At 40.1% G+C, this 15,092-nt stretch overlaps 2 protein-coding genes across 2 annotated transcripts; one reads left to right on the forward strand and one right to left on the reverse strand.

Annotated features, from left to right (window-relative positions):
- Positions 1-236: 236 nt before the first annotated feature.
- Positions 237-2,996, reverse strand: ccdc167 (coiled-coil domain containing 167). The gene is made up of 4 exons (XM_085382991.1): positions 2,840-2,996; positions 2,568-2,662; positions 1,725-1,777; positions 237-1,254 (listed from the first exon to the last, which is right to left on the reverse strand). The coding sequence occupies exons 1-4, from the start codon at positions 2,888-2,890 to the stop codon at positions 1,136-1,138; spliced, it is 318 nt and encodes a 105-aa protein (XP_085239117.1). The 5' UTR covers positions 2,891-2,996; the 3' UTR covers positions 237-1,135.
- A 126-nt stretch (positions 2,997-3,122) lies between these two features.
- kif25 (kinesin family member 25) lies at positions 3,123-14,403 on the forward strand. Its single transcript, XM_085382990.1, has 15 exons — positions 3,123-3,430; positions 3,578-3,643; positions 5,244-5,366; positions 6,886-7,027; positions 8,003-8,106; positions 8,192-8,277; positions 8,375-8,414; positions 8,495-8,562; positions 8,657-8,731; positions 8,914-9,060; positions 9,179-9,355; positions 11,102-11,256; positions 11,351-11,596; positions 13,095-13,250; positions 13,437-14,403. The coding sequence occupies exons 1-15, from the start codon at positions 3,362-3,364 to the stop codon at positions 13,586-13,588; spliced, it is 1,806 nt and encodes a 601-aa protein (XP_085239116.1). The 5' UTR covers positions 3,123-3,361; the 3' UTR covers positions 13,589-14,403.
- Positions 14,404-15,092: the final 689 nt, after the last annotated feature.

Here is a 15,092-nt window from a genome sequence, read left to right on the forward strand (position 1 = left end):
TGACTGGGTGAAAAATGTCACCTCTGACACTAACAATATGTTTCCTGAAGAGATCACGCCTTCTGTACCTGTGAAATTATAAAAAAAAATCTCCTACATGTTCTCTCAGAACATGATAAATCCTAGTCTGCTACTTTCAGGAAGAATGAATGGATAAGTTATCTAAATAAATAAAAAAATAAATAAAGGTGTCACTAAAAAAAAAACCCTAGCACATTACAAATAGTACATAAACAGTAAACAATATGCATTGAATTTGGCACAAAGCATTTATTATATGGATTTAAAAGACATACGCACAAATGGCAAAAAAAAAAAAAGCATTTAAACAGATCAATTATTTAAAAAAATCCAAATTTCAGAGCATAACTGTGTACAGTCATATTTCAAAGGACATTTGTGAGCATGTTGGCCATTTCTGGAAGCGCAGTTATTAGGAGGTAGGTGTACGACCAGCATGAGTATCGATAAAAGGAAAGAAAAAAATCTCCAGGCTCGGCCTTTGACTTAATGACAATACAAAGGGCACAAATATCAAATATTTTCATGCATTTAACTGCACAAATACTGTGTACCATGCATACAAACACTTACTGAAAAGTCTGAAAAGCAGACTTGTCCGGCACTGCTTGATAAAGTATCTATTTGACATGTTGCGCAAAATACAGCAAGTACATGGTGGTTTGTTAGGAGCACGATGCTGCTTTCATTTGATGTTTCCTGTCAGACTTAGAAAGTCGAAGCATCCGCAACCAAAACTGCAACACTTGTAATTTGTACTATTACTATTATGTTTCTGCGACTTGCTAAAAAAGTCACATGCAGAGCAATGTTTTTTTAAGTGCTAAAAGGCAAAACAAATCCCACATTTCCTTACTTTTGTTACCTTACTAACTCAGGGTTGATGTCACTCCCAGCTCGGACATCTGAGGCAAATGGAAGGCAGCATAAGGTAAACATTCAGATGAAGAATAGTGTTACAAGTGTACAGAGGTCAAATATATAAAGGCATAACCAGAATTCATTTTCTTTGTCTGCTGGGCCTTTTCATGTGTTCACAACCGTGTCCCTGTACCAAGATGGCTTTGAGTTTGATGCTCTTTGCAGAATCATGGGTCCCATTTTTAGTGTGGTTTTATGACTTGTCTGTGTTGTAGAAAAACCCGTAGTAGAAGAAAGCACTGATAGCCAGCAGAGCGACTGACAGCAACATGTTCCTCCGGTTTTCACCTCGTAACATCTCCAGCTCCTTGTCTGGAAAAGCAAAAGAAAAACTGTATAAAATATGCAGCAGCCATCACTTTCTATTTATTTTTAGTCCTCTGGCACGAGCAAAACCAGCAAATGATCTGCTGTCGCAGCCTGGGGCCAGTTTACAACATACTGAAACTATTTTTGTTTTTTTATATGGGAAAGCTGGCTCAGTCAAAAGAAGACAGAAGACAAATATTTTGTATACTACACTCAAAAAGCACGACATTCTTCAGTTTCCTTAAATGTGTCATCAATAAAATTTTACTTTCACCTGCTTTCTTTTTAAAATGCACCTTTCAGGATGACTAAATATGACATGTTGATTAGTTTGCTAATCAGTTTGTCAATTAACCCTTAGTGAAAACGGGACTATGTGGTCCTCGAGCGCTCAATAAATATTACAAATACACAGGAAAAGTAAGAACACACAGTGAATACACATGAACAAGAATTTTAATATTAAGGCTCACCTAGCTTCTGCACCCTCTCATTCATGATGGTCATTTCATCCTCCAGATCTTGTCTGATTTTTTTTTTAAAAGAAAGAAAAAAAGGCAATATTAAGGAGAAACATCACTGTTGGGTGAAGTTTTTACATTCTTTCTTTCTTTTTTTTTAATCTCTAAGTGGCACAAGATGCCTTTTCATGAGTTCTTGCTCACTAAAGAGCCACGCAGACCTGCAACTACCACAAAACAGCCACAAACAGGAAAGCCAAAGACATGCAAGAGCAAATCCAACACAAATCCTTCACACCTCATGCAACAGAACAACACATTCATTTGTTCCCTTATGTTCATCGTTTATTTCAATCCCTTTTTAAAATCTATATTCTCAACTCATACACTTTATTTAGACTTCAGATTAGTGTTCAACTCATTAAAATATTGTTTTTTGTATTAATAGCTACTTTTGGTTATTTCCTTATTCACAAGGGGTTTCAAAAGCAGGAAGCTTGGCTGATTTTGACAGACACGCTTCCTGAATTCCTCAAATGTGATGGATGGGCAATTCATTTTCCCAAAGAGCCGCATGAGAAACTGGGACTGTTGTGGAGGGCTGCACCAACTGAGTTCAGCTTATTGGTGTAGCCCTCCACGAGGGGCACCAAAAGTTGATATCACTGAAAACAGGTATAATAAATAATAACGTGCTTTAAGCAGGAATAAATAACAAGTATATATTTTAACAAGGACAGTCTTGCAGGGAGTTTCCTCCACAACAGTCCCAGTCCCAAGGCCAAAGTTGCCTTGAAATGCCAGTGGGAGGTATACACACTAACGTGGAGTCTTCATCATCTCCTTCAGCCTCACCTCTGCTTTTCAGAGAGCTTCTCCTTCCTGCTCTTGAACTCCGCCCTCTCTAAGTTGTCCTGGCAACGCACCCGCTGCTCCTCCAGACGATCAATCTGTAGGATTTTACAGGTGTGACACACGGAGAGGTCAACGTTCAAAACACAGAGGCAGGGAGCGACCTAAACGAATGAATTTTAAGAATGTACACGGGGAAAGCTACAGCACCTATCAGACGTCAGCTAAACAGAGAGATAGATGGGAAATGTGAGACAAACGCTAAAACACTGTACCTCGGAGGCGACGCTGATTTTCTCTCGCCTTTTCTCTTTTAGCCTTGCCATGTTGTGACCAAACCGGAGAACCACAGTGTAGTGAGTCTCCTGCCTGACAGGGGAAAGAAAAACCTGTGACTATGCGGAACTATTTTTCTTCTTCGTAATGTTTACGTCTTCCTTTTGACGAACCGCTCTTCGCGCACTTTGCTGCCCTCTGTCGGTGGAAAGTGACAAACACTTGGCCGCATAAACACAAATAACTCCCAACACCTGAAAGTGAAGAAAGCCAAGTCATTAAAAAAAATGCTGTCATGCTCAAATCACAATTAAACGGTTATTGTTCTCATGCCAGTATGAAGGCAACATACTGTAGTCTGCACCTGCCAAACACAGACAGGTAAAACAGAACTGAGAGAGTTGCTGCTGAGCGTTGCTAATCTGATTATGTGACCTGAGAGGACAACACATGATCAGCTGAGAAAGAAAAGGGACGAGGCCAGGCAAGCTGCTCTATACTTGCTTCCTTCCTTCTACAAAATGCCTCTCTTTATAAACCGAGACCAAATATTTGCTCATCAGGTACACCTGCTGGAGCACAAATTAAGGGTGAGTCATTGTTAGACATTAGGGAATGGTTTATTAGATTATTATTGGTTTATTATTGGTTTATTAGATTTTTTTTTACAAGTTACTGAACATGAGTTGTGCAAACTGCATCCCAAATCCTTCAGGACACATTTCTTCGTATTTCAGAGTAAAGAGGAGAGAATACTTGAACTGGAGACCGAGAATGCCCTTCTTCATTTAAGACTTGCAGAGGTGAGAATACTTTTGACATCTAACACACATATAGGCTTATCTTTAGCCAAAAAGTAGATTTTGATCATTTTATTCTAGTATTTTCCTGTCTGCACCTTATTTATCATGGTTTTTTATGGACCTCAGGCACAGCTTTTGTGTGCATAACTTCTTTCTTTCTTTCTTTCTTTTCTAAATTATTTTTAGTGCCAATAGGCGTTGGAGTGTGCTTGTGCACTTACTTTAAATGCATGAGGTTTATTACACCTTAGTACTCACGCTATGTGCGGGAACATTTGAATCGGTCTCTATTTGAGTGCTTTAAATGGATGGTTAACTGAATGTGTATCTAAATGGCACATTGGGACAAAATGGATCATAATTTCTATCAAGCTGTTTCATTAGTTAGGCATGTAGCTCAAATGCACCAGAATTATGTGCAAATGACTGTTACCCCCTTCACTGTACTTTACAGATCACTTCATCCTCATTTGTTTGTTTCCCTTCCACTCTCTAAGACTTAGATCCATAATTTATTGGGCAAAGGCACATTTTATTTTGTACACCACAGTACAAAGGCAAACAATCAAGAAGTGATTGAAGTGCAAACTTTCAGCTTAAATTAAGTGTTTTTACAAGAATTTGGCAGTAACTTTTTAGGACTTACAGCTATTTTTATACACAATCCACCACCTTCAGAGGCTATGAATTGGACAACCGAACATAATTTTAAATATAAGGATTCTTTTTGTTACATGGATGATGATGTTTTGCTTCTATTTGACTTCAGTTTTTTCTTCAATAAATAAAAACCACATTCTCTCAGGTTGACATCAGGTGAATGACTTGGCCACTAAAGCATATCATATTTCTTTGCCTTAAGGAAATCTTGGATTGCTTTTCCTTTGGATCATTATCCATTTGCTGGATAATGAGTGCTGTTCGATCAGTTTTGCAGCATTTGTCTGAATGTGAGCAGAGAGTATAGGTCTGTACACTTCATCCTGCTGCTTCTATCGGCAGTCACATTAGCAGCCCAATGTCATCACACAACTGCCAACGTGTGTGACAGATCACGCAGCGTCCTTGAGATCTTGAGCTGATTTTCTCCTTCTCCATACTTTTACGTAATCTTGGTTTCATCCGTCCAAAGAAGTTTTTCAAAACTGTGCAGACTCATTTTGATGTTTTCTGGCAAAGCCTAATCTGGCCTTGTTGTTCTAGTGTAACCAGTGGTGTGCAGCTTGTTGTTAACCCTCTGTATTTCCATTCATTGATCGCAGACCTTAAAAGTGATGTGGTAAGTTTTTCAATTCAATTCAATTCAATTCAATTTTATTTATATAGCGCCAAATCACAACAAAAGTCGCCTCAAGGCGCTTCATAGATACAGAGAAAAACCCAACAATCATATGACTTCCTATGAGCAAGCACTTTGGCGACAGTGGGAAGGAAAAACTCCCTTTTAATAGGAAGAAACCTCCGGCAGAACCAGGCTCAGGGAGGGGCAGCCATCTGCTGCGACCGGTTGAATTGAATTGAATTGTTGATGTTGAACTACGTTTTAACTTCATATAAAAGAGAAATTTTGATGACTCACTTTTGCACGTTTGATTTTCAGTGTTCGGGTAGACAGCGCCGGGACCATGATGAGGGAACCAAGGCTGTGAACGATCATCAGCTTCAGAGTAGTACACGGAAGATAACCCAATCAGCCCTCATCAAGCTTCTCTCAGGGGTTCAGGTAAAAATATATTGAGATGTGTGTATATGTGGTAGATAGTAACTTGGGTTCAGTTCACTTTACTTCAATTCAGTTCAATTGTTTATTTATATAGTAGCAAATTAGAAAAAAAAACCCCAACAATCAGGCAACTCCCTGTGAGCAAACACTTTAGGATAGTGGGAAGTGGGAAGCCACGACAGGTTGGGAGTGAGAGGGGAGAGAAGAGAAAATAAATAAGAGAGCATAAAGAGACAAAACACAGACTAAGAGAGGAAGAAGACAAAGGCATGCTGCAGTGTTGTATTAACATGTGTTGACTGAAAAGACAGTGGTGCAGTCAGCACCAGTCTGAGCTTATAGCAGCATAACTAAAGGAGGCTTTAGAGTCACCTGATGCAACCTTAACTATAAAATTTACCTTAAATCTTAAAATTAGACAGTGTCTGTCTTCTGAATCTAAATTGGAAGCTGTTTCCACAGAGGAGGAACGTGACGATGAAGGCTCTGCCTCCCGTTCTACTTTTAGAAATTCAACAATAGGATAACTTGGTGGGGCCTGATTGTTCAAGATTATGTCAGTCATGATGATCATGGATTTTAAATTCAGTTCTGGATTTGTAAAGGAACCAATGAGGAGAACCCAGAATAGGAAAAATCTGGTCTCCTTTTCTTGTCCCTGTCATTAGTCTAGCTGCAGTGTTTTGGTTTAACTGATCTGTTTAGGTCGGGTTTAGATATAACTGAGTATCATCTTCATAGCAATGAAAATATATGCAGTGTTTTCTAATATTATTGTAGAAGAGAAGCATGTATAATGTATATAGTACTGGTCCCAGCAGAGCGCCCTGTGGAACTCCATGACTAACTTCTGCATGTGAAGAAAATTCCACATTTACATGAACAAATTGGAGTCTATCAGACAGATATGATTCAAACCCCAGCAGCCCAGTTCCTTTAATGCCAATAGTTTGTTCTAATCTCTGTATTAAATTATTGTTATCGAACGCTGCCCTGATCTCTAACAGGACAAACATAGACATGAGTCCACTGTCAAAGGCTGTTTCTGTGCTACAATGTACTCTAACTCCTCAAAGAAACTATCCCTCTGCAAACTATAAGTTAGCTGTTTGAAACTAGGCTTTCAAGAAATGTTTACATTTCAGTGCTGGAGATTGGTGTATAATTAGCTACCGGTAAGTCAGTTGGGTCAAGTAAAGGCTAAAGTAAAAGCTATATGTATATCCTCCTGAGAACCAGCCTATTCATTTATATCCTGTGTAATTTGTTTTTTGTCTATATCTTTTTACTTATTTGAGCTACCATACTAAGTCCTGATGTACTAAATAGAGGACATCCTGGGCTTTCCATTGATATTTCATGTGTTTGGGTGGCCTCTTTTAGCTCCAAAGAGGCAGGAAATCACAAAAAAGTTGAAGGGGAAGGTCCTTTTTTCCTCGGTTCTTAGGAGAATATGTATAGTTAGGAAGGCTTTGTGTAAACACTCCCTTCATTTGTCCACTCTGTGTGTTTGTGGCAGGCTGTGAAGCATGACCTGAGTGAGTTGTTTGCAGTGTATGTGAGTTTTGCCACCGAGTTGGAGGAGCAGAGCAAGCAGCTCCTGGAGAAAGTAGAGCAAGCCAACTCATCTCTGAACGGTCACAGTGAGGATGGATTTCAGAGTAAGTATCTGAATGGAACCTCAGGTTAATATTAAAGTAGCATCTGTAGGCAGTGACGGTGATACTTTTGGTGTTTTGAAACCTTTTTTGTTTAAAATGTGAAAACTGCAATGCATCCCGAAACAGTGAAGCAGCAGTTAGAGGAGGCACATCTTAAAGCATGTGGACTCTGACTTTAGGATTTCATTTGATTGACTAAAATTTCACATAAAATTATTTTTAGGCTGACAATAACAGTATTCAGAAGTTTAATATGTTAAAAGGTTCTGCTGCAGATGTCACCAGCTGATCACAAAGACAGAAGGATATTAGATAATGTTCAGGTAAACCTGCCAAAAAATACGATGCTGTAAGTTGATTAAAACTAGGTGCACTTTGATATATGAATACCTTAATATCCATGCCTTTTACTGTATATTAGTGTCAGCTTTCTGAGACGATATCCTTTATATTAAAGTCTAGTCCATTTTCTCAAAGCTTCCCCAATAAAATAAAAGTATTTTCTTATAGTTTCAAATAAGGTTTAAACACAGAGACAAAGTTGTGGCCTTTCACAGTTCATTTTTACAGTCATGATAAAAATCAAATGGCATCCTTTTCAAATTCTAAGGTTTTACATATCAAAATATAATTAAAAAAATAACATGATTTACTGGTCTGAAGCATTTAGGTGGCATCATCCCAGCAAATTCAGCCCAAAGTCAAGCTGTGCAATGATCAGAGAAACTGCAAAAAACCCAAGAGCTACAACTCAAACTCTACAGGCATCAGTTAGTATGTTAGTTGGTGTAAATGTTGGCGTTCATCTGAGGTTGTGTTGTTTACCTGATATGTAGAAGTTTAGAATTAACACAGGGTGCACTTTCTTTTTACCATGACTGGATATGTTGCTAAAAAGAGGACAGCATGATGTTGAATATTTGTGTGATACACTGAACCTTAGTTCTGACTGAAAAATGTGCACACCATGTGCAGATTTGCAGGTTCGTGTTGCAGCCCTGGAGCACTCTCTGGAGGAAGAAAGGGAGAACTGCAGGGCAGAGAGGCGGAAGCGGAAAGAACTTCACAACACACTGGTGGTAAGAAGACAAAAGTGTTAGATGATGGAATAAAAAGAAAGAGCTGTACTGAATCTTTTAATCACTGATGTTTGTTTCACTTCAGGAGCTCAGAGGGAACATTCGGGTTCACTGCAGGGTGCGTCCAGTTCTTCCTTTTGACCAGATCCAGTCCTCAACTTCCGGATCAGGGTGAGTGAACAGGCAATGCAACATGAATACACAATTAAATGAAGAAAAGTTGTTAAAAATGAGAGAACTTAAGATAACCCAGTGTTTTCTCCATCAGGTCTGCATCATCAGAGGAAGTAATCCAAGCAGTCAGTGATGTCAGTGTTGCCGACTCTTACAAATGATTTTCATTGATTGCTGCATACCTGCCTTTACTTTAATCCCTCTTTTTATTTAGGATACAGTGATGGTGAATTGCATGAAGGCGGGGATGCTGGTGCAAAACAAAATGTTTGAGTTTGAGAGGTAAAACAATATGCTGGCATCACCATACAATGGACGACATTTCTCCAATTATTTTTCAGTTGTTAGTGACTGTGGCAATGCGCACTTCTTTCAGGGTACACGGACCAGAGGATTCCCAGGAGGCTGTGTTTGAAGAAGTCAAGTCACTTCTAACATCTCTGCTGGATGGGTGAGCATGAAACTATGCGGAAAAAAAGAGCTCTATATCAAGTCAAATGTTATTCCGATGGATTAATTCAACTGTCTTCATTTAACACTCTGGTGCGTGAATGAGCGGAGCAAACTGAGCAGCATAATATGACTGCATGGCTTCGACAGTAATTGAATGTCACCTTGCTTCCTGCCTTTCAGCTATAATGTGTGTATCATGGCATATGGGCAGACAGGCAGTGGGAAGACTCACACCATGATGGGATCCCAGTTCCTGGATGAGCTCTCAGGGACACAGCAGGAGGCACAGCAGGGTATTATCCCAAAGGCTGCTGCTGAGCTCTTTCGGTGAGAGAAAAAAGGGTTGGATGTGTTTCTCAAGTCTTTTTTAGTAGTTTGATCCACAAGAAAGCATAATATCTACTTTGTTTTGCTTCTTTCCTTTCTGTTACCATGTGATGCCCAGGCTGATCTCTGAGAAGCCTGCAGAAAGTCACACAGTGGAAGTGTCAGTGATGGAGGTGTACAACAATGAGGTGTTTGACCTGCTGGCCAGGGATGAGCACAGCAATGCAGCTGGCCAGAGACGGGATGTCATCACCTCCTCCTCCGGTGCCAGCCAGGTCCCCTCCCTCACATCTGAGTGAGTAGAGCCAGAGCTAAGATACAGCAGTTTATGTGGGCTTTTGTATGACTGGTCTACATACTAGAAGAGCAATATACTAGAAGGCTTTTCATAAAAATACTAAGACCAGTGTACCAATCATCATCATCACCATTCATAAAAAAGAGGGCATGTATACCGTTGGGCCCACATGGAATTACAAGCTGTCCTCCTCTGGTTTTTCAGACTTTATTTAGTTCTTGATCACACAGACAGGAATTCTGCTCTTGGCCACGTTTCTGGATGTAGTGGGCAGAGAAAAGAAGCTCAGCCCACTCCGAGCTAATCTATGAACGCATGTTTATGAAGCTTTAAAAAGATAAGACGCCAGAAATTCAGCTCCGAATTGAAAAGTGGTGAAAATGAAGCTAAAGGAAAGCAAAAGGGTGACTCCTGACTCCTGATGAGCTCTCAATTGCTTGAAAGGTTTTTACCCTTAGCAACTTCATAAAACTGGAAAGTTTCACTTTTTTCAGCAGCAGAGTTGAAAAAATGTGGTTGTAGTAGAACATTTTAACGTCAGCTAACAATCATTATTGCTTCACAGTAGTTTGCCTTTGCCAGCCCAACGAACACATATTTCCACCCATACAGGTCGTGCCTCATCTAAACAGAAGCCCTTAAGATAGAGGTCCCTGTTTGTGAGGTCATTTTTGATGGTCTGGATAGCTTCTTTCCCCATAATAAATAAAACGATCATTTTAAAACTCCATTTTTGTATTTATCCGGGTTATGTTTTTAATATTAAAATTAGTTTGATGATCTGAAGCGTGTAAGTGCGACAAATATGCAACAACAACAAAAATCAGGAAGTGGGGAAATACCTTTTCACAGCACTGTATATAGTGTACATGCTTCAAATATGCATGCTACAGACACATTTTCAGCCCAGCAGCAAAGCAGATCTGTGTAATCACCACCTCTCCATATCCCTGGCACTATTGCTTCGCTTTGTTTACTAAAAAACAGGTTTAAATTGTCTCGTATTCCTCTAGCCATTAAACGTCTAAACACTGGTGACAGCCAGCTTGCTGCAGCAAAGCTAAGTTTGCCATGTGTTTTACCACAGACCAGCTCACTGTTGAGGATCTGTTATATAACTCAAGAATTCATGTGCCAATTATGACAACATCCATCTCTCCATCAATTTTTCTTACTCATTATTGAGGCTGGATTGAAATCACGTGATATTCCCATACACGTACATGGAACAAGCATTTCAACATAAAAGCATACAATATATGCAGACAAAGACATCCTCTAAAGCGCCCTCAGCTGTGCTACAGATGTCTCCTAGTTTGACACAAAGCCCCTGGGACCCTCACAGCTGATTGCCCAAAGCGGACAGGCACACTGGGACAGGAAGGTAATATAGAAACTAAGAAAGTGGAGCTGTCAAAGAATGCAAACAAGTCTAATCTGATTACATATGGCAGTGAAATTTAGTAGAAAGGTTGTTGTTCCTCTAGATATCGAGTGTTTTACAATTAAATGAACAAGCATTGTTGTCGCCTTTTAAAGCTGATTGTGAATTTTTAAGAATGCCTCTGATGTGTATCCAAGAATCCAAGAATCCAAGAATAAAACCAGCAGACTCCACAGAGCGAAGAAGAACTGCAGATTTGACTGATAATATAATAAAGAAATCTAAAAATACTGAAAACAGTTTTAATAATGTAATCTTTTTTTTTTGTATTTTAAGGACTTTCCCTTTATGTTTTTCAGGCCCGTGAGTAATGCCTCTGAGGTGATGCAGATTATTAGCAGCGTTCTGAAGCTCAGAGCTCACTGTCCCACCCTTGTCCACGCGGACTCATCACGCTCTCACCTCATTGTGACCCTCACGGTTTCCTCCAAGAGTCCCAATGCAGTGGCCCTGGGTGAGATGCATGTCTGGGAATTCATTGAGGACCTCTTTCAGTGACCTGCCGTTCACACGTTCTTGCATCGTAACCCTTTCGCTCTTCCAATCAGCCCGCAGGCTACAGAGTGCCAAGATGGACATGCGGCGCTCCACCCAGAAGGAGTGGTGGAGTCCACGCTGTCGCCGTGCCAACCTCGCCGCCCACCACTCAGCGGACGAAACCTCTGCAAGCCCCGCGTCCTCTCCCTGCTCGACCCCGTCCCTTTCTCCCTGCCCCTCCCCGAGACACAGCATCACTCAGACTCCATTCAGGACAAAGCTTCAGCTGGTGGACCTGGCTGGCAGCGAGTGTGCTGGTAGGTGCTCCGTGCAGGAGGACATTCTTTGAAAAGGTTGGCATTCTGGGAAGTGGTTTATGGTGCAATAATTTACTGGGAAACCGGAGACTCGAGACATGACAAATCTGCCTAGTGCTTAGTTTTCCATGACTATTTTTTAGTCTGTTTGAGCTAAATATGCAGTTTAGAAGTTTCTTTTTTCCAGTCAGAGCCTGGACTAGGAACTACAAAATAATTAATCAAAAGGTTGGGCTTCAAAGTACAATACAATACAATACAGTTTTATTTATATAGCATATTTAAAACCCGAAGGCACACCAAAGTGCTCCACAGTAATATGGAGAATCAACATAAGTCAATAACAGGGTACAGATCAGGCACTAGCACAGACAGGATAGAGGCACTAACAGACCAGAAGATTTAGATAAATACAAAATCCACTAAGAAGACAAAAACAGCAGTAAAATTAATAATAAAATAATAAATTTAATAAAATGTAATAAAAAATGTAAACGATTTAAAAGTTTAAAGTTTAAAAGATTTAAAAGGGTATTAACTGGTCATGAAAGCCAAGTCAAATAGATATGCTTTCAATCTTGATTTAAAGGATTGGATAAAGTCCAAGGCTCGAATAGAAGCAGGGAGGCTATTCCAAAGGTTGGGTGCAGCTGAAGCAAAGGCACGATCGCCTCTGGTCTTCAGTCTAAACTTAGGTTGGGCCAGGAGTAATTGACTTGATGATCTTAATGCACGACAAGGAGTGTACAGATTGAGGAGGTCAGTGAGGTAACTGGGTGCAATGTTATTCAAGAAAACAAAAGTAAAACAATTCAGTTCAATTTCTTTTTGTTATACTGCCAAATCACAACAACTGTCGCCACAGAGCGCTTTATATTGTAAGGTAAAGCCCTACAGTAATGGAGAGGAAACCCCAACAATCAAAAAATGCCCTTTGAGCAAGCACTTGGCAACAGTGGGAAGGAAAAATTACCTTTAAACAGGAAGAAACCTCCAGCAGAACCAGGCTCGGGGAGGACAGCCATCTGATGTAACCAGCTCTGGCGAGGGGTGGGAGACAGGACCAAAGTTATCCTGTGAAAGACAGCCAGAGATTCTCTTTCTAGTCCCTGTCAGTACTCTCGCTGCATTATTTTGGATCAACTCAAGACTTTTGAGGGCATTTTAAGGGCATCCTGATAATAATGAATTATAATAGTCCATCCTAGAAGTAATAAATGCATGAACTAGTTTTGCAGCATCACTCTGTGGCAGGATGTTTCTAATTTTAGAGAAATTGCCCAAATGCGGGAAAGCAGTCCTGCATATTGCTATAATATGCACAGTAAAGGACACATCCTGGTTATAAGTGATTGCTCACAGTGTTACTGGAGGCCAAGATAATTCCATCCAGAAGTATGTGGTTAGACACCATGTTTCTAAGATTTTTAGGGCTGACTACAATAACCTCAGTTAGAGAGCACATTATCTAACTTTAGGCCGTCTAAATGTGTCCCAGGTATGTCTGGAGTTTCAGGTGCAGCTCTCTGGGAGTCATCATGTATAAACCGTAGTCTCTCGGCTCTGTCCGATGTCCTTGGAGCTCTGGCTGAACACAGACCACACATCCCTTACAGGAACAGCAAACTCACTCATCTGCTGCAGGATGCCATAGGTGAGTCACACACACATTATTTATTCTTTTTATGTCCAGTGACTCACTATTTCCCGTGTCCGGGTCTTCTGGAAAAGATTAACTCAGCTCCACAATAACCAAATCCAGGGTTGAAATTTGTGCCCAAAAATGACAGGAAAAACCCATCTGTCTTCCACCTTATGTACCTCTCATTTCATCCACCAGGTGGTGATGCCAAGCTGCTAGTGATGCTCTGTGTCTCCCCGACGCAGCGCTTCATCACAGAGTCCCTGCAGTCTCTTGGTTTTGGCACGCGGGCACGGCAGGTACAGAAGGAGCCACCCCGAAGAAAAAATAATAGCCTCAAAGTTAAATAAGAAAGCAAAGGAAGATCTTTAACATAGATCCTTTATGAGTCATTACAACAGATAGAAGGGCGAGTGTTATAATAGGGGCACAACATTCACCCTTATATTCTAGCCCAGTGGTTCTTAACCTGGGTTCGATCGAACCCTAGGGGTTCGGTGAGTCGGTCTCAGGGGTTCGGCAGAGCCTCCACCGTGACATGCACCGCTCATTTTGTGCACCAATAAAAAACATATCTATGTCTTGAATTTGAAAAAAATCATATTTTATTTTTCACTAAAGAGGGGTTCAGTGAATGCGCATATGAAACTGGTGGGGTTCGGTACCGCCAACAAGGTTAAGAACCACTGTTCTAGCCTTAACTAGTATAAGAGTATTTTTGATTTTGCAGTTATTGGAAGTTTGGTTACTTTGTGCTGGAAGCAGATCACATTTCACCCTTTCCACAGTACTGTTTTCCTTACTAATAATTATGCAGGCATCTTTTAAGAAACATACATATATGCATTTACTTAGAATTTAATGTCTTAAAGTTTTCTGAAACTACTGATTCTTAGGAATGCTGTGTGCAATGACATTCTTGCACTGCATGTGTAGTTCATGATATACAAACTTAGTACATGTGAGAAGACTTTATTAGCACTTTATTAAATTGATTAAAGCTAAAATAGAAAACATGCCAACAGCAAACAGAACTGCACTATATATGGAAAAACAAAAGCTGTTTTAATCCTAAGGCATTCTGCTGTAAATTCATTTCAACACTACCTACCCCTGCTTTGCCTTCTCTTTTGTTTTGGTTTTCCACCCCAGCATTTATGTTTACACAGTATTTATACACATTTTTGGTTACATATTAAAAATCTTTCTAAATATTTGATGAAGTAGAAAAGTGTATCCGTATTAGAAATAAACAGCTGACATGCCTGTTCTTGTGTAATCAGTCTTAAGAATCCTATAAATAAAAAAAGACAAATCATTTAAAGTTTATGGCTCACGCTTTATATACAAATTACAGTGGGCTGTAGTTCCACTAAGCTCTCACTTCTGTGTAGATAACACGGGGGGATCCATGCACGTGCAGGTAGGGAGCTATAAAGTTATTAGCCCAATGCGACATAATGCATCAGTGTGATCCTAAAATACACACCCTAATGATTATTTGCAAATGCAGTTTCAGGTCGGTTGACTCCAGTTTAATGCTGGGAAGAAAAATCACACAATTCCCTCTGAAGTGAACCAGTTGGACATCTTCCCAGCACGAATAGAATAACACACTGTATCTGGTAATTAAATCTCTTTTTCATCAGCTCCCCTTAGTTCCACACACTCGCACTTATTAATAAGGCTTCCTCCTACCAGCAGGCTGCAAACTGCGAAATGTTGTGATTCTCTAATCCGTGCAGTCCCAAAGCTGGCATGCTATTGAGGTACGCATGTCATGTGCCACCCTGACAGGAAAACTGAAAGGCCCAAAGTGGGTTTTTTTTTTTTTGTTTTATCTTTTGTTTTGTC

This window comes from Rhamphochromis longiceps, linkage group LG15 (assembly GCF_057381845.1).
Source record: "Rhamphochromis longiceps isolate RC_006_pf linkage group LG15, R_longiceps_female_GT1.1, whole genome shotgun sequence".
In the NCBI taxonomy this organism is placed as follows: domain Eukaryota; kingdom Metazoa; phylum Chordata; class Actinopteri; order Cichliformes; family Cichlidae; genus Rhamphochromis; species Rhamphochromis longiceps.